We start from the raw sequence: 18,628 nt of genomic DNA, 5'->3' as shown, positions 1-18,628 counted from the left end.
GGAACCAAGCCTCCATTGACATCCATGAACCCCTTTTCCCTTGAAGCCAAAGAAAGCAACCTTGCCAGAGAGAAGGCAGATAAGCCACAGTGACAACTGACAACTCCACTGCACCCAAATGAAGGTCATAAAAAATGAAAAGCAGAAGGCCAAGGACTGATGCCTTGTCCTCTGGTATCCTAGCAGGCACAACTAGCTGGCCGCTGCATCTAGGGCCTTGGGTTTATTCCAGGCTCTATGTCTGGGTCACCCTCCAGAGTTGGCTCTAGTAGTTTCTGGATAGTCTGAGGCGGGCCCTAGGACCCCGAGGGAGGTATAAATGGGTTCTTCCTAAGTGGGTAGCTGCACCAGCTTTCATCTGAAGTTTAGTTCCCATGAGGAGAGGTCGGGAAGGCTGGGATGTGCAGTCAAACAAACGTATTGCACAGTAGAGCCAGCAGGCAGTCTGGCTGCCGTTTCCTCATCTGTAGGGAGCGGCTGGGACTAGCTGTCTGTAAAGGCCACTCAATCCCTGGATCTGGGTCACACAGTGGGCATCTTGGTTTCGTCGACTTAAAAAAAATGCACAACGTGAGAGTTGAGAGCTAAGTTTTACTTGGGACAATATGAGGGCTATAGCCCGGGAGACAGCATTTCAGATAGCTCTGAGAAACTGCTCTGAAGAGGTAGGGGGGCAAGTCAGTATATATGTGATTTTGGTGAAGAGGGAGTACATGCAATCAGGCACATATTTTTTGCAGAAGGTTTCTGCTAGTCTCGTGAAGGCTACTGCTAGTCACGAGGAGCAGACGTCACCATGAAGGGTTTTAGTGCTTTTCTAGATATGAGGAGATACAAGAATTAGGCTCATAAAATAAAATCGGCTCCTGAAAATATCTGACTCTCTGAAGCCCTGTTATGCCGGTTCTTCCCAGAGCACAGAGTGCCTCATTTCTGCTCCCCACCCTGAACTCCTTTCAGGGGGTGTTGAAAGTCAGCAACTTCAGTAGCACCTGAATTAACCCTTGTAGATGGCAAGCGCCCATGGCAAGTGCCAATTTGTAGTTGACAGTTTCAATCCAATGAAAGCTCATCTCCCATAAAATGAGGACGACTCCACCTTCCCAGCATCCTTCATTTTGGTGCTTTGTCCCTTTCTGCCCGGTTTCCTGTCCTGGCCATCTGGAGATTCGCCTAGTAAGAGACACGAGGCTAGGAGGACAGGGGTGTGAGAAGGCCAGGGGCAGGGGTGTGAGAAGCCCAGGGGAAGCCGTCTGGGACACAGGCCTCTGCTTCCCTCCCAGGCTGCTTCCCCCGCCCCTGCCAAGGCCTGTTCCCGCCAATCCTCTCCCCCCAGCCCAGGCCTCCCCAGTGTCTACATCAGAAAAGGCGGCTTTGACCCGGATCCCTTCGTGTACCCTTCTCCACAATTTCCAAACCCAGAATGGCCTCGCCTGGGTGAGACCGTGTGTTCAGAACAGAGAACAGCTTCGGAGGCAAAATATTTTCCGGGCAAATCCCTGCATCTCACCCCATAGACCGACGCTGAGCGAGTTCACTCGGGTTCACCACTCGCCTCTGGCTCCCGGGCCCGGACTTCGGCCAGGAGGCCAAAGGGTGAGGAAGGAGCAGGAGGGGCGGGGGTGGGGGGGTTGGTCCGACTCCGCCCGTTCCCCCCGCCCCCCCGCGGTCGAGGTGAGCTCACAGGGGACGGGAGCCCTGGTGGAGGCCGGGCCAGAGCAGGAGGTCCCGCGGGGGGCCAGGATCCAGGCCAGCCTAGGTGAGGACTGGGCGGGGCGGGGGGAGGGGGCGTGTCCGCGCTTTCCGACCCGCTCCCCGGCCCCACTCCCAGCACACCTCCTTTCCGCGCTCTTCCCTTCAGCCTCCTCCAGGCAGGCCTCTGGGCTGGGTCTGCAGCTGCGCAGCCGGCCGTGCACCCGCGGCACACTGCTGGGCAACATAATCCTGCCCCCAGAGTGTAGACGTCTTTCGGTCACACCTCCTTGGACACAGGAACCTTCAGACAAGTTACTGAACTTCTCTGTGCCTTATTTTTCCATGTGTAAAATAGGGACTCAGGTAGGAACTAACCCTTAGGGTGGCCGTTAGCGTTTCACAGGAATGCAGTCCTGTCTTCAGCCGTGTTGTAGCAGGTGTTCTTTTTTTTTTTTAAATGAAAGCTTATTTATTTATTTTTGGCTGTGTTGGGTTTTCCTTTCTGTGCGAGGGCTTTCTCTAGTTGCGGCGAGCGGGGGCCACTCTTCATCGCGGTGCGCGGGCCTCTCACTGTTGCGGCCTCTCTTGTTGCGGAGCACAAGCTCCAGACGTGCAGGCTCAGTAGTTGTGGCTCACGGGCCTAGTTGCTCCGCGGCATTTGGGATCTTCCCAGACCAGGGCTTGAACCCGTGTGCCCTGCATTGGCAGGCAGATTCTCAACCACTGCGCCACCAGGGAAGCCCCAGGTGTTCTTTAAATGTATGAACTGTTTAAAAAATTCCCGTCACTGCTGAGTAAACCGTGACTGAGGCCCTCCCCTCCACCCCTGAGGCCACTTGTCCTGGCCCACAAGGACATGACTTTTGAGAGAGGAACTGGCTTGGCAGGGTAGGACTTGGAAGCATCAACAGATGCCAGATGCAGGACCTGGCCCATTTGGGGGCACCACAGGCCATCCCAGAATGGAGAAGGGGTCTGGCTCAGGAGACAGCATCCACATAAACTGACCCTGTTTGGTCCGCCCCCCGCCCCATCTTGGCCTCCATGCCAGCCTTTGCAACTTCGGATCCTTTCTAGCCACAGTTTACTCTAATCTTTGTTATGCCCTGTACATTGCATGTTTAACCACATCCTTGGCCAATTGTGGTGCTTTCTCTCTGTCCTAATCCCCTGGCAAGGTTATTGACGCCCAAGGGCTCTAGCACATGCGCAGTGAGTTCTCCAGGCAAGGACTTCCCTTCATTAACAGAGAGCAAAATCATGGAGTCTTCCAAGACCTTCATGAGACACCTGCCGATCACACCAGGCTACAGTGGTAAGTGGTGATGTGCCCTGCAGGGGGGTCCTGATTGCTGTCCCTGCCTTGCCCCACTGTCCGTGTCCGACTGGCTTATTGGACCAGTACAGGCACTTCAGCTTTTAAGAAACTTGCTGAAAGTGTTTCATTGCTGAAGATGGCAGATAACTGGGTTCTGATAAGTGGGGAGATAGAATCTGGGCAGATCTCCCAGGACATGGCCTGGTATGTAAGAAGCGCTTAATTAATGTCTGTTATACACATTTGGACCAGGATAGACACAATGAATAAGCTGAGGCTCTGTCCTTCTTCCCAAGTTGTGCTGTTCTCATGAACTAGGGCTGTCCTTATGGTCCCATTTCTTCCTGTGTCCCCTAGAGGGATGGTGACCAACTTTTTTGGTTTGCCGGGAATGGTCCCAGTTTTAGCACTAAAAGTCCTGCATCCCAGGAAACCCCTCAGTTGTTGGCAAACCAGGACAACTGGCCACCCTACCTAAAGGCTTTTCCTCCTCAGGCTTCTGAGAATTTACTGAGTCACATCCCTGTGGGTAACAAACCTGGTGGTCCCCATAGGCCCTCTGTTCTCACATATAGGTATTCTCGGTGGGGAGAGGCATGGAGACTATTCCAAGGTTGCCCATCCTCATCCTGGTCCTACTGGTTGGTTAAGAGAATAGGCTTTGGATTCTAATAAACTGAGATTCCAATCTCTCCCTGGCCATTATCTATGTGATTGTAAGTAAGTTACTTACCTCTCTATGGTAAGTAGAAATTTCTATAAAATGGTTGTATTAGTTTCCTAGGGCTGCTGTGTAAAACAACAGATAGCTATTCTTTCACAGTTCTAGAGGCCCGGAGTCTGAAATCAAGATGTTGGCAGGGCCGTGCTCTCTCTGATGGCCCCCGGTGTTCCTTGGTTTGTGGCACTCCAGTCTCTGTCCCCATCTTCACATGACTCTTCATGTGGCCTTCTGCTCGGTGTCTCTGTGTCTGTGTGTCTCAAATCTCCCTCTCCTTTTTCTTAGGAGGACACCAGGCACTGGATTTGGAGCCCACCCTAAATCCACGATGACCTCATTTCCAAATCCTTAGTTATGTCTGCAAAGACCCCATTTCCAGATAAGTTCACATTCACAGGTACCAGGGGTTAGGACTTGGATAGGTCTATCAGTTCAACCCATTACATGGGGTCGGGATAGATTCCTCCTAAGACTGTGGTGAGGATTAAAGGAGCCAGCACACAAAGCCCATTTAAAATATCTTGGCCCTTAGCAACACTCAGTAAAGGTAGCTTGTATTCCTATGTGTGTGTGTGCATATATGCAATCAGGTAAAATCTAGGCAGATCAAAGTAGACCCTGATGGAGAAAACCCACTGTGACAGGGGCCCTGGGTGTCTACGGTCTCCTCCATGATGTTAGGGTATCTTTTAATTGTCGAAAAACTGGGGAGACTGGATAGTGGGTAGAAGACTTCCAACACTGTCAAGAACAGTTTAGTAATTGGATTCTTCCGGAGGAGGTTTCTTGCAGGTGCACGGGGTAAGGGTTGCTGCTCTCAACTCTGGGGCCAGGTTTTCTGGCCCTGGGGACAAGGGCACAAATGGTGGGCTTCAGTAATGGGATTTACTTGCTTATTTATTTATTTATTGACAGTTTAAAGCCAAGTCTTAACCAGTTTTTCCTCCTTTGTTCTTTTAAAAACTGGTCTTATTATGGCAGCATTATAGTACTTAGGATTCAGCATCCAGTTTAAATAAATAGTTGTGTTTTACCCATACTAATTGTAATGATTACATGTTATTTTGTGGGAAATGGTGAGAAATTGTGCTCGGGGTGGGTCTCACAGATAATGAATTTACCTTTTTGTGTAATAGGTCTCTGCTTTTAATAAGCCCACAATTTCCCGGTGGTCCGACAGAAAAGATCCCCAATTGCATTTGGGAAGTGTCAAGGAAAATAAGCTTTCTCTCTAAAAAGATGAATAATTTCAATTACTCCTTCGACTAACATTTTGGTCCATTAAATGCTTTCACCATTTGCCGTTTGGGCTGATGTGAGGGGCTTTGCTATCAAAGAATATTACTGTCATCGCCTTTGTTGAAACGGGCCTTCCCTCCCCGCTCCAAGGTCAGTTTTTCATGGCCTTGGGAGGGCCCAGCCCCAGTGGAAACAACAGCGCGGCTTGTATTAATGGCCTTTGGGAAAATGCAGTGTTGTCGGCCAAGGAAGAAACGGCAAGGGTGGGCTGAGATTCTGGGGGTTTGGGCAGGTTCTGAATACGTCGCTGAAGGTCGTGATTCCTTCGGCTCTTGCAGGCTTCGTGCCTTACCTTAGCTGCCAGGGCACCTCCAGCGAGGACAACATGTCCCACTGTCTGAAAATCTTCCAGGAGAACACACAGCGGTATAAAGACCAGCTGGAGGAATAACTCTGCTCAGTGGCCACTGCCCCGAACTAAAGCCCGTCTGCTCAGAGGAGACGGTCCTGCGGACCCTGCACCAGTATTACTGGCAGTACCGCCCCTTGAGTCTGGGTACCGGCTCCCAGAAACCAGCCCCCCTTCACCCTGGGCCCAAGCGCAGGGCCTGGCCGTCTTGCTGAGCTGCCACTGAGGGCACTGGGTCCAGCACAGTTCCAGGTCCCCAGGCGTCTGTGCAAAATGGAGAGGCTCAGTTTCTTAAAAGGAGAAAGAAACATTTCCAGGGGGAGAGGGAGACAGGTGGGGAGGAGGGTGCTAGGTACTAAGCTTCCTGGACAATCATCACAGAGGTTCAGAGAGCAGCTGTTGTATCAGTAGGTACCGCTTTTAGTTGCTTTCTCTGTGCCGGCTACCGTTATTTCATTAACCACCCACGATGACCCTATGAAGTTGATACTATTATTCCCACTTTAGAGCAGTGTCCCTTGTCTGAGGTCAGACCTTGGTTTGAACCCAGCTCCTCCAGGTGCTGGCTGGGTGGGCAGGGGTTTTGCACTGAATAACAGTCACAATAACAGTGACAAAAACAACTGACAGTATGATTGTATCATGTTCATCATCACAACAATGATTTGTCCTAGACTATTTTTAAGGCCTAAAGGCCTATAAGAAAAGTAATGGACTGATTGTCTTTATTATTATTACTGTAATTGGGGACTTTTCAAGAACACATGCTGACTCACATGTTTGGTGTGCTTAAAAAATTTCCAAGTCATTACAAGGAACATCTGCCTAAGAGTTGGGATTTAGCCCAGCTCCATGACTATTTGCTGTGTGACCTAGGGCAGGTTGCTTCCCCTCTCTGGGCTACAGTTCCTTCATCCAAGGCAGAGAAGGATGGACTAGACACTCCCTAGGGTGCCTTCCAGCTTTTAGGTCCTGGGACTCAGTGGCCTAATTCAATTCTTACAGCAGTTGAAGGGCAGTTATCTTACATCTCACAAATGTGAAATTGCCGAAGGTCAGCCAGCCAGGCAGCCAGAGCTGAGTCTGATGTGCTTTTTCCTGACCTGCATGCTTCTCTTGATTCCCTTATTCAGATTGTCAAAGAGCATTGTCTGAAGCTTTTTTTCTTTTTTCTTTTTGTAATTATTCTGAGAAAAGAGTGGGATCTGTTTAAGAGCAAGAACTTGGGAATCAGAGAGAGCTGGGTTTGAATCCTGGCCCTATCACTTCCTTGCTATGTGACCTTGGCCAAGACTTTCTTAACCTCTCTGAGGTCTCAGTGTCCTTCTCCACAAAGTGTAGGTAATAATGGCACCAACTTCTTACGGTTTGTAAGAGAATAAAATGAGAGCCTATGCAAAGCCCTACCAAGGTGCTGGCATGCAGGATCAACCAACCGGTGGTAGCTGCCCTCATCACATCTAGGGGCCTAGTGCTTCCCCCGGGGCTGATTGTTGGGGTGCCAGCTAGCTTGGGAGCACCGCCCACCGTGTGGCTTCTCAAAGCCCTCAGGAAGCATGGCATCTTTTTACAGAATGCAAGAACATAACGAAACCTCTTCAGGAGCCCCCCATCCCCGGCTGGGCAGGCTACCTGCCGAGAGCCAGGGTCACTGAATTAGGCTGTGCCACGCAGTACACCGTCATGGCCAGAAACTGCTACAGGGACTTCCTGGACATCGTGGAGCAGGCCAGGAGAGCACACCTGAAACCGTATGAGGAGTAAGTCTGCCTTGTAACTCAGGTAACAAGAACGAGGGGAAGAGCAGATCTCAGGCCAGGGGTTTCCAGATGCCGCCAGCCCAGCGCTAGGACTGTTTTTTTGGTGTCTGTTTTGTTTTACAGAAGGCGCTGTGTTTGTAATTGCAGGACCTGCCAAGTAGGCAGCCACGTCCTGCTCCCCACCTGCGCCCAGCAAGTTCCAGAAGTCTTGCTTCTGGTCTTTGCTGGTTTGCAGGGAGAGGCTGGCAGTAAAAACCAACTGGGCCCCCTGTCTGGGAAGCAACCTAAGGCTCAAGCATGCTGAGGAAGGGAGATGGTAGGGTACTGCATGGAGTGGGAGGCTCTTGTGGCCTCAGTTTTCCCTTCTGTAAAATGGAGATGATGATCCCTTAGGATAAATTGTAAGGATCAGAAATAAACGCACCGTGCTCATGCAGGACCTGCACAGATTATATTTATTTTTATTATTAATGAAAGGAATAACTCTATGACTTTTGTTCTTACTTTAGAATATATTGAGTTAGGCCCACACCACCTCCTCCTACCCCTTCTCCAGAAATTTTGCTGCACGAAAGGCTGCTGCCAAAATATCCAGATTTCTCTATTCCAGGTAAGGGAGGACTTTCCTTCCTTCCTGCTGGTTTTAAAAAGGGGATGGTTTCAATTTCTCCACATCTTTGCTAACACTTTTTATTTTCTGCTTTTTTTTTTTTGATATTAGCCATTCTAATGGGTGTGAGGTGGTATCTCTTTATCATTTTGATTTGCATTTTCCTAACGATTAGTGATGTTGATCATCTTTTTATGTGCTTATTTGCCGTTTATACATTTCTTTGGATAAATGTCTATTCAAGCCCTTTGTTCATTTTTGAATCAGTTTGTTTGCTTTTTTGTTGTCAAGTGTTTGGAATTCTCTATATATTCTGGATACTAATCCCTTATCAGATATACAATTTGCAAACATTTTCCCCCATTCTGTGGGTTGCCTTTAGATTCTCTTGTACGTTGTAGATGGGAATGTAAAATACTTCAGCTGCTATGGAAAACAGTATGGTGGGCTCTTGAAACAATTAAAATTAGAATGACCATACACCCAGCAATTCCACTTCTGAGTATATTCTGGCAAGAATTGAAAGCAGGGTCTTGTAGAGATATTTGTACACCCATAATTATAGCAGCATTATTCGTAGTAGTGTAACCCAAGTGTCCATCTAAGGATGAAGGGATAAGCAAAATGTGGTCTATATGTACAACGGAATATTATTCAGTCTTAAAAAGGAAGGAAATTCTGACACAAGCTACAACGCAGTTGAACTTAAAGGACATTAGGCTGAGAGAAATAAGTCTAACAGAGAAGGAAATAACGTATGATTCAATTTATAAGAGGTACTTAGAGTAGTCAAAATTAAAGACAGTACATTAACAGTGATTGCCAGGACTGAGGGGAGGGGAGAATGGGGATTATTGCTTAATAGGTACAGAAGTGCAGTTTTACAAGAGAAAAAGTTACGGGGATGTATGGTGCTGATGTTGCACAACAGTGTGAATGGACTTAACACCACTGAACTGACACATAAAAATGGTTAAGATGGTAAGTATTAAGGATATTTGAACACAACAAAAAAATTGTTTTCTAAGTAGAAAAAAAAAAAAAAGCGGGTGGGATGTTTGCAGTAACCCCTCTGCCTCGCTGGGCCACCTGCCTGCAATTTGTGGGGCTGGTTTATCTTCCAGGTGCTGGGTGTCCTACCTTTGGAAGAGCCCTGATGGAGGACCCCAGACCTCCGGTGAGGTGTGGCTGCACTCAGAGGCCAAATGTGTCATGCAATGGGGAGATTTATCTAGAGCCACTCTCTTCAGTAAAGGACGTGGAAGGGTAGAAGTGGAGAGCCTCCCAAGGAGAGGCACATACTAAGGGGGGCTCAGAAGCTCGCCATTCTCACGTGAGAGCCCCTCACACACCCCAACCGGCACGAGGGAAATTTCATAAGACAAGCATCCTTTTCATTGCCACCTGCATCCTGACTGGTTGGTGATAACATGTCATTCATAATAAAGGCCTTTTATTGTCATGTGAGAATAAAGAGGATACACTTCTCAGCATGCTGAAACGTCTGTGGATTTTTTCCAGGTTATGTTGACCTTGCTGGGTGAGGCCCAGCTCTTCCCGATCCTGAGGTAACATTGTGCACCTGGATCGGGTGCTCACTGAAACCCTAGCCCGGCCATCTAATGAGTTGGTCCCCATCAGCCACCTTGGGTTGTGGCATGGCAGTCCCCAACACTGGCACAGGGCCATGCCCGCCCCAGCCCTGGTGTTTCAGAATCCCAGTCCCCCGGGAGAGCCCTGGCACACCAGCTGTACTGGTTTCCTAGGGCTGCTGTAATGGTACCCCAAACTGGGTGGTATGAGACAGCAGAAATTTATTGTCTCATACTTCTGGAAGCTAGAAGTCCACGTTCAAGGTGTTAGCAGGGCCATGCGCCCTCTGAAACCTTAGGGGAGAATCACCCCTTGCCTCTTCCCCACTGCCTGGTGGTTTGCTGTCAATCCTTGGCAATCTTCGGTGCGTCATTCTAATCTCTGTCATCATGTGACTTCCCTGTGTCTCTGTGTCTTCACAGGGCTGTCTTCTAATAAGGACACCAGTCACACTGGATTAGGGCTCACCCTTCTGCAGTATGACCTCATCTTAACCAATTACACCTGCAACATCCTATTTCCAAATAAGTCACATTCTGAGGTACTGGGGATTAGGACTTCAATATATCCTTTTGCGGGGGGCAGAGTTGGGGGGGACACAATTCAACCCATAACACTGGTTGACCTTTTATCACTGACAGGCACTCTCTCTGACTTCACTCTGCAGCCATTGGCACGAAGAAGAAATCAAAAGCAGCTCCTGGGGCAGTGAGGCCATTGTTATCAAAAGACTCAAAACTGCTGGGCCAAAAGATGAACTGAGCCACTCCTGAGCGTTTTTCCCAAGGTGAGAATTTTCACCTGGGCTCCCTGGACCCCCAGGTTTCCATGGGTAGAAATCAGGAGTCATATCTTTGATGAGAAAAAAGAACTGGGATGAGAAAAAAGTTACATGTTTGTTTTCACTAACCGCCAAGTGAAATATAATATTTCCTTTGTTTATGAATGTAGGCAACAAACCCCAGCTGTACCTGTCACCGTAACCCAATAAAAATCCCAGATCTTTTCACGTCATATGACATTTGTTGCAAACAGCTTGAAATAATGTTAATGTTGATCAGTACTTTATAATTACAGTTGTTATTGGAGCTACAATGTCTGCTCTCTAACATTGTTCTTCAACATATGTGTAAGCAAACACATGGCTATTTCACAAATTTGTTCTTTTTAGAATTTTGGTAGTATTTCAATATAGCTAGCTCCCTTTGTAATCTCATGTATTGTACTTTATGCATTTAAAAACATTGTTCTGAGAAGAGGTGCATAGGTTCATCAGACAGCCAGAGGGTCTGGGCACAGAAATAGAAAGGAACCCTGTCCTGGGAAACAACAAAAGATGTGTGTAAGGGGTGGTTGTCATACAAAACAACACCCCAAACCCAATGGGATGTGGCATTACAATGCATCCTGTTATTAAAAGATAATGTGATGGGGGCTTCCCTGGTGGCGCAGTGGTTGAGAATCTGCCTGCCAATGCAGGGGACACGGGTTCGAGCCCTGGTCTGGGAAGATCCCACATGCCACGGAGCAACTAGGCCCGTGAGCCACAACTACTGAGCCTGCGCGTCTGGAGCCTGTGCTCCGCAACAAGAGAGGCCGCGATAGTGAGAGGCCCGCGCACCGCGATGAAGAGTGGCCCCCACTTGCCGCAACTAGAGAAAGCCCTCGCACAGAAACGAAGACCCAACACAGCCATAAATAAATAAATAAATAAATAAATAAATAAATAAATAAATAAATAAAGATAATGTGATAGAGGAATGCTATTGTGGAAAAAAATTTCTGATACAGTACATGAAAAAAGCAAGACCATGAGACAGTACAATAACAGCAAACCCATGTGTACACACACACACACACACACACACACCACTATAATCCTGTTTTTCTGTTTAAAAACAAGGGAGGAGTGGTAAAAGGAGCTAAGCCATAATACTAACTGATTATTTGGATGATGGTGCGATTGGTCTTTTTTACTTTCTTGTGGTTTTTTCAATTTTCCACAGCCAACAGGTATTGTTTTCATAATCAGGAAAAAATGTTATTTTCCTTATTTGAATTGATAAAATCCTTATTTGAAGTGATTAAAAAATAACCTTTTAGAGATTGCATGTTTAAAGAAAAAAGCCATGACTCAACAGAAGTTAGCTGCATTCTCTTCAAAGAGCTGGGACCAAGCTCAGTGAACAGGTGGGATTTTTTCCAGCTTTCTTACCACCCTGGGAAAGTGATCCCACAGCCTCAGGAAGGAAACCAGGAGACAGATCCCTCACCTGCCCAGGGCCATGTGGTCCAGGCTGCTGCATCTCTGCTGGCCCCTCAGAAATGAAGAACACGGGAAGCAGTTCTGCCTGCTCCCGTCTCCCAAACCCACAGAGTCTGCAGATTACTGCTCTAGACCCAAGGTTTTTGAAGTCTTTGCCCGTGAAATTAAGGGAGGCTGGGACCGAAACCACTTCTTTGCAACTGCCTTCATCTTGATTTCACTCGCGGGATCGAATCTTGTCAATATTTAAGTCACTAGCTAATTCCTGGCACTGACCTTTAAAAAATGACTTGAGCAGTAAAACAAAAACACAAAACAACAACCCAGTAACAGAAATAACAAAATCGAATAAAGGCAATTAAAAGATTGTCTAATAGTATCTAATTCTTGTATAACTTCATGATTAAGATAATCAAGTTCAGTGTGCATATCAAACTCCTTTTGTTGAAACAATTCCGCATTGCAATTCTTTTCCTTAATCTTTATCCTTTCTGTTTCTCCCTAGCCTGTAATTTCTAGAGCGTCGTCTGTCGGGGGAGGGAGAGAGGTGATTTTACTGCACAGCAGATTATCATTATTAGCACAAGCTGCATCTGTAATGAGCTCATTCTTGCTGCTAAAAACAATTCTATTACCTGATAAGACAAAAATTCCCTCGATCTGGAAATGCTGAAGAAATGGAGGTTGTGAGTTTGTGTGTTTTCTTATGACAATGGGGCCTTTTGTGGGGATAGTTTGAATTCTGTGGCAGTTAAAGTGCTCCTTTGGGGTCCCTTCTCTCTCTTTGTATTGGAGACTTGACAGTTTCCCCGGAGGTGGGATGATGGGAGGGGATGCCTTGGTTCCCTGTCCCTGCCCCACAGAGTGATCTCAGTTACGGCTTTAACCTTGTTCCAGCACAGCTGTGAAGCGTGTGGCCAGGAGTCAGACTCTCCCTGCGTTCAGAGCTCAATTCTGCTTTTTTTCTGGCTGTGTGACTCTGGGCACTTTCCTTAATCTCTCTGAGCCTTAGATTTCTATTTTGTAAAGTGAAGATAACAGAAGAGCCAACCCAGTCTCACGAGTTATGAAGAGATTAGGCATGTAAATCTGTGCTCAGTAAATACTATCCATTACCATGGGGGTAAGGGGTCTTGGGGACATTGCTAGAGCTGACATGGGTTGTGGGTGGGAGGGTGATGAGCCCACACAGTGAGTTCTCAACAGAAAAGGGTTCAGAACCAGGGCTCCTGGCCCCTCATGAAGTGTTCTTTTCACTGCTGCACTTTTCTTCCAGGGATCCTAACCCTGCGAGGCAGGCAGAACAGGTGTGTAAGTGGCCAGTCATAAATCTGTAGCTGCAGCCCCGCTAATGTGCTCGCTTATGTCAGACTCTGGTCCTTTACCTGGAATAGCTTATTTAATTAGTATTACTTAGTATAAATACTTTCATTCAACAGATGAGGAAACTGAACCACACAGAGGTTAAACAATTCACTCAGGGCCATTTTTCCCAGAAAAAATACAGGTGGCTCCTTCAAAAGCATATATATCCCCGACAAGAGCACCATGTCAATAATTGGCTTCAAACCGGGTTTGTCTGGATTCTCCAAAGGCTAAGAAGCATGTTCTCCACCTTTCCTGACCAGCCCAGGGCACCATCAGGGAAAGGCACCAGGTCCTCCATGACCTAGAGGAGCTGGCCACTCAGCCCCAAGGTCTTCAGACCTTGTTTCCGCTTTGTGTTCTCCTGAAGGTCACACCAAGGGCAGCTCTCCCCACACCTCTCTGTCTGCCTGGGACATCCCCCTGCCTTCCACACTCCCAGACCCCAGCTTCGGTTTACCTCAAATCACTCCTATTTGCTTAAACTCAACTCAATTTGGTGCGTGCTTAAAGTATTTTTAAACCTATTTGTCTAAGGGCATTTCTGACTTATGATTTGTGTGCACATTTATCACATCCGCAGCTTTGTGAAGTTTGGGGGTGTTTTGTTTTCCTTGGTTATCCTTCTTTCCCTCATCTTACCTACTTTTGAACATTTTGAGGATCTCTTAGCCAGTGTCTGAAAAAGCTTTCTGTGAGGCTTATTGTCACGAATGCAGCATTTTGTCTGAGTGCTACCTCAGCCTCTTACCCTGAAGGTGCTCACCCTTTTAACGGGACATAAATCACTAAAACCCTTCCTTCTAAGCCGGGGGCTGAACGCTTTTTCTGTAAAGGCCCAGATAGTCAATATTTTAGGCCATATGGTCTCTGTTGCAACTACTCAATTCTGCAGTTTTAGCAGGAAAGCAGCGATAGACAATATATAAATGAATGTGTGGCTGCATTCCAATAAAACTTTATAGACACCGAAATTTTAATTTCATATCATTTTCATGTATCACGAAAGATTATTTGTTTGAATTTAAAAAAATTTAAATGTAAAAACCATTCTTAGCTGGAGGTCTGTACAAATCCAGGTGGCCCATGGGCCCAAGTCACTGACCCTTGGTCTAAACCAGAACTTAACCCAAGGGGTTGATGCTAGCTAGGATCTAGTTGTAAGTGATTTATTTATTTATTTTTAAAACTTTCCAGGATGTGGCTGATGCTACAATACACCCCGATTCTTTTTTTTATTAATTAATTAATTTATTTTTTGGCTGTGTTGGGTCTTCGTTTCTGTGCGAAGGCTTTCTCTAGTTGCGGCAAGCGGGGGCCACTCTTCATCGCGGTGCGCGGGTCTCTCACTAAAGTGGCCTCTCTTGTTGCGGAGCACAGGCTCCAGACGCGCAGGCTCAGTAGTTGTGGCTCACGGGCCTAGTTGCTCCGCGGCACGTGGGATCTTCCCAGACCAGGGCTCAAACCCGTGTCCCCTGCATTGGCAGGCAGATTCCCAACCACTGCGCCACCAGGGAAGCCCCAGTGATTTATTTTGTAAGCAGTCTGGGTCAAGCAAGTGCCCTCTTGAGAGAGAGACCCCTTGGGAGGATCTGGGGAACAGAACCCCCATGCATCCCAGAAAACTGAGAATGTAGCTCAAACCCACTGCCAAGAGGGAGAGTGACCAGGGTGATATGAAGCTCTGATTAGCCGGGAGAAAGCCTGCAATTGCTTGAGAGAAAAGGTAGAAACAAAGGCCTGTAGAGGCTTTTCATACCCTGCATTAAAGTTAAAATCTAATTTAGATGAAAATGGATGCATAGAAATTAACTGTGCATGCGAGGCTTTTGTCGTTAGGCTGTGTACCTTGTAATGATAGCTTTACCAAATTTATTCCCTTGGCTTGAAAATAAAGATGCTTTTTGAAATTTGATTTTGTTGTTTTACAAATCGTTTTAGATTTGTGAATCATGCAGACTCCATTTCTGATCTGCCTCAAACAAAAACAGAGCATTGAAGTGTTTAAGATTCAATCAAAGGCTCGCTGTGAGCGGCACAATATTAAAGTAACAGAGAAATCAATTCAATTTTTATTTGGAACATGATTTGCCACAAATAGCATTCTAATAGATAACACCGATTATATGGTAGCAAATGTAAATTATATATACCGAGCTTACAACTTTGTCAGAGTCATCATTAAGGAATTTGACACATAAGCAGGAGAACAATAAATGTCAACTGAAATATATATCAGTTAGGTACAAATGGGATGCTGAAATGAGTGATGCTGGCACACACTATACTTATAAGTAATAGTATGCAGTCTAAAGTAGCTTGCGTTTTCAAACAAGAACTCTTTTTAAGTTGTCATTTAAAATATCTCATATTTCTGAAGGTCAGGAATAAACGGCACTATTAGCATTAAAAGCTAGGAAAAGAAAAAGTAATTTGTTTTTCATTTAACATAACATTTTATGAAATAGCTTTGTAAAGTATTCGCATGCTTTTTCCCCCTATGGAGTCTGAGAAGACAGGATGAAGATGCTGAATTCTTAACGAAGAGCTTTGTGTTGCATCTTTGTTGCTGTTAACATCTTGGTTCAGTAAGATCTCTGTGGAATTACAAGGTTTGTGCCTGTGTGGGTAAATGCTAAGAAATAAAGCTGTTCACGTAAGGGTGGTCTCAGCTCGCTCCAGCAAGGTGCTGCCAGGTCCTGGGTTTGGTCCTCATCAGTAGTGCCGCTGGCACAGGGATGACAGCAAGACACTGAGGACAAGTGGCAAGACTGTCCGAGACTGAAGATGGGGAGTTTTGATGTGACAGACACAAGTCCCCATGAGTAAGAGGAGAGAGGCTCTTGCTGTGTGTCTTGGGAACGATGGCAGATAAATCAGGATTTGAATTCAAATACAGATGGGGACGATCTTGGGGTCTTAGAAACCTTTCACCGGTGACCCCTCCTACTAGCCACAGGTCCTGAACTCCAAAGTATTGTAAACCACCGCCCTCTCTCCTTTTTCTCCTAAATTTGGATAAAAGATCTAAACTACCAAGAGATAACATTGGCCAACACCATTGTAACCACCACCTGGAATTAGCAAAGACGAACATTTTGTCATATTTGCTTCAAATCCTTTTGTAATGGAAAATAAATATAACACCACCGATAGAGGATTTTAAACGTCCTTCTTTTGATATTTTGTACCGCATCTGCAGTGAGTAGTAGTACTTTGTGAACAGAAATGTACTTACACGGTAACCTCTCTATCTAAGGGGAGTCTTCCTGACACTTGCTTTTCTGTTCAACAGGACATTTGGGAGATCTATTCATGGTGATATATGTGGACCCTCGCTCATTCTCTGTCATTGATGAAGTGGTATTTTGGGTAATCGGAATTTCATTTGTATTCCCTCAATTACTAGTGAGATGAATCTCAAACATTTATGGTTCAGGTGTCTCTTTGTGTGTTGCCTGCTCATATCATTTTGTCCACTTTTCTATGTGGCTGTCCTTTTCTTTATGCATTCCGAATACAAATCCTTTGTTGGGTCCACTTCAAATACCTTCTCGGAGGCTGTTCTTGTCTTCAGTCCTGTCCTTGGTGTCTCTGTTGCTCTTAAAGAATAGCTCAGGCCTGCCTGCCCCTCCTGCTTCATTTATTGGCTATTTTTCATGTGCCCGGCACTGTACTAAGTGCTATGCATGCTTTATCTTATTTAATCATCACAGCCACCCTGTGAGGGAGGGCTACTGTTATCCCCAGGTGTGTTGAGGTTGAGAAGTGAAGAAGCCAGCCCACGTAGTACAGGGAGAGACAGCTGGGACCCAAGGCCAGCTCCCCCTTCCTGCAGAGCTGGGCATTTAAGTTCTGTATCACACTCAGAGAATTAGCAAGAGGAAAGATTAGAAAGTGTCGTTACAAACTCTTAGGAGGAAACACACAGGGCAGTTCTCAACCTTGGGTGCACGTCTCCGAGGAGTTTTACAAAGTACTGGTGCTGGGCCCCAACTCAGAAATTCCAGTTGGTCTAGGGTATGGCCTGGACATGGGGTTTTCTTTTAAATCTCCCCAGTTGATGCTAATATGTAGCTAAGGCCGAGAACCTCTGTTCTATGATTTATATTAGTTTTACTGAGATCTAGGAAGTCTAGAAGGTCTCAGACAAGGACCTGTTTCACTGCACCAGGTCGAGATTTTACATGCTGTTCAAGAAAAAAAATTTAGAAAACATAAAGAAAAAAGAAGAATGAAAGAAAAACCCCAAAGTATTGAGCTCAGGCACTTTGGTTCTGCTGTGAATTCGAGGCATTCCTGTAAAGGGAAGGGTGGGCTCGTTCTGGCCTCATTCTCGGAAACTCAGGGGCTGAATCACTTGCTGTTCTCCTCAAGCCCCAGCTCCTGTGGCCACGACGCCGTTCATGGAATTGCTCAATGAAGCCATTTCTGGATTCTCAGAATCAGGCAGTGGATGGATACTCCCACTCTGCCCAACAGGTGTGCCCTCCACTGCCATCCTAGGCCCTGAAAGTGCCTCCCTCTTCCTCCCACCAGCCTGTTTACTCACTGGGGCCCCAGGAATGAGTGAGCAGGTCAGCTGGGAGCTATTGGGAGGCTGTGAGTGGGCAGGAGGCCAGCCTGGAAGGGCCACACTGCACAGGCCCCAGCAGCTCTGCCTGCCGTGGCACCGAGCCCCCCAAGAGCTCAGCACAGACTCCTACCCGCTCATTGGCCTTGAAAGAAGACCACGCAGGCTGAGGCCCTATCCAGCTCAGGAAGGAAAACCGAAACCTGGCGCTGACCAGGTGGGAGGTAAGGTGGGTGGAGCCCTCCGAGCAGCCCCTGGGGTTACAGCATCTGCAGAATCTTTGTATGAGCTGGGGCCCAGGTCGGCGGGTGTAGGCCCTGCTCCAGGCTCTCCCACTGGCTTTCTGGTTTTCTCCCAGGGAGAGGGATAAGTTGGGGAAAATATCTGCATACGACAGAACATTGCAATTTTCTTAATATTATACAGCTCTTTAAAGTAAAAATTATATCAAAAAGATGCCTAAAATTGACACACAATTTGGACAATTCACAGAAAAAGAAATACAAAAGGCCATTACACACTGAAAAGATGTTCACTCTCATTCATAACAAAGCAAACACAAATTACAACATAGGGAAAAGCACTTTTAGCGCCTAATTGACAAAAGGTTTGACAATTTACCACATTGGTGAGGGTGCAAAACACTCTCATGTTAGAACAAACCATATGAAATCGTCAATATTTGAATTTTTTGGCCCCCAAGAGCGGCAATTTGAATTTACAGTTCAACCTACCGTGTTGTTCGTTGGAGTGTAAATTGGACTGTAATTTGGCAATACTGATCAAAATAAACATCCTAAACATTTCTTAGACAAATTTGTATCATGTTCGAATATCATAAAAGGATAGTAGTTGCATGAATATTCATAATAGGAAAATTTTATATGTCCATCAGCAGGGACAAACATACCACATCACATCCCTCAGTGGAATCTGTGAAGCCACACAAAGAATGAAGAAGCCCTTTCTGGACCATTAGAGAATAATATCAAACCTACTGTTAGTGAAAAAAGCAAGGTGAGAAAGGTGCGTATTGTATGCTTCCATTTATTTGAGAAAAAAAAAAAAGGTGGGATGGG

General features: G+C 46.4%; 1 protein-coding gene across 1 annotated transcript; it reads left to right on the top strand.

Annotated features, from left to right (window-relative positions):
* The first annotated feature begins 2,955 nt into the window (after window positions 1–2,955).
* SPMIP5 (sperm microtubule inner protein 5) lies at window positions 2,956–9,022 on the top strand. The gene is given in 6 exon segments (XM_068549123.1): window positions 2,956–3,010; window positions 5,312–5,446; window positions 5,449–5,529; window positions 6,956–7,142; window positions 7,652–7,752; window positions 8,877–9,022. Coding segments are annotated over 6 exon segments (705 nt in total).
* Window positions 9,023–18,628: the final 9,606 nt, after the last annotated feature.

The sequence above is a fragment of the Eschrichtius robustus genome, chromosome 7, assembly GCF_028021215.1.
Source record: "Eschrichtius robustus isolate mEscRob2 chromosome 7, mEscRob2.pri, whole genome shotgun sequence".
Taxonomy (NCBI): Eukaryota; Metazoa; Chordata; class Mammalia; order Artiodactyla; family Eschrichtiidae; genus Eschrichtius; species Eschrichtius robustus.
The sequence above is the reverse complement of the archived record's forward strand: the minus strand, read 5'-3'. Positions and strand labels throughout refer to the sequence as shown.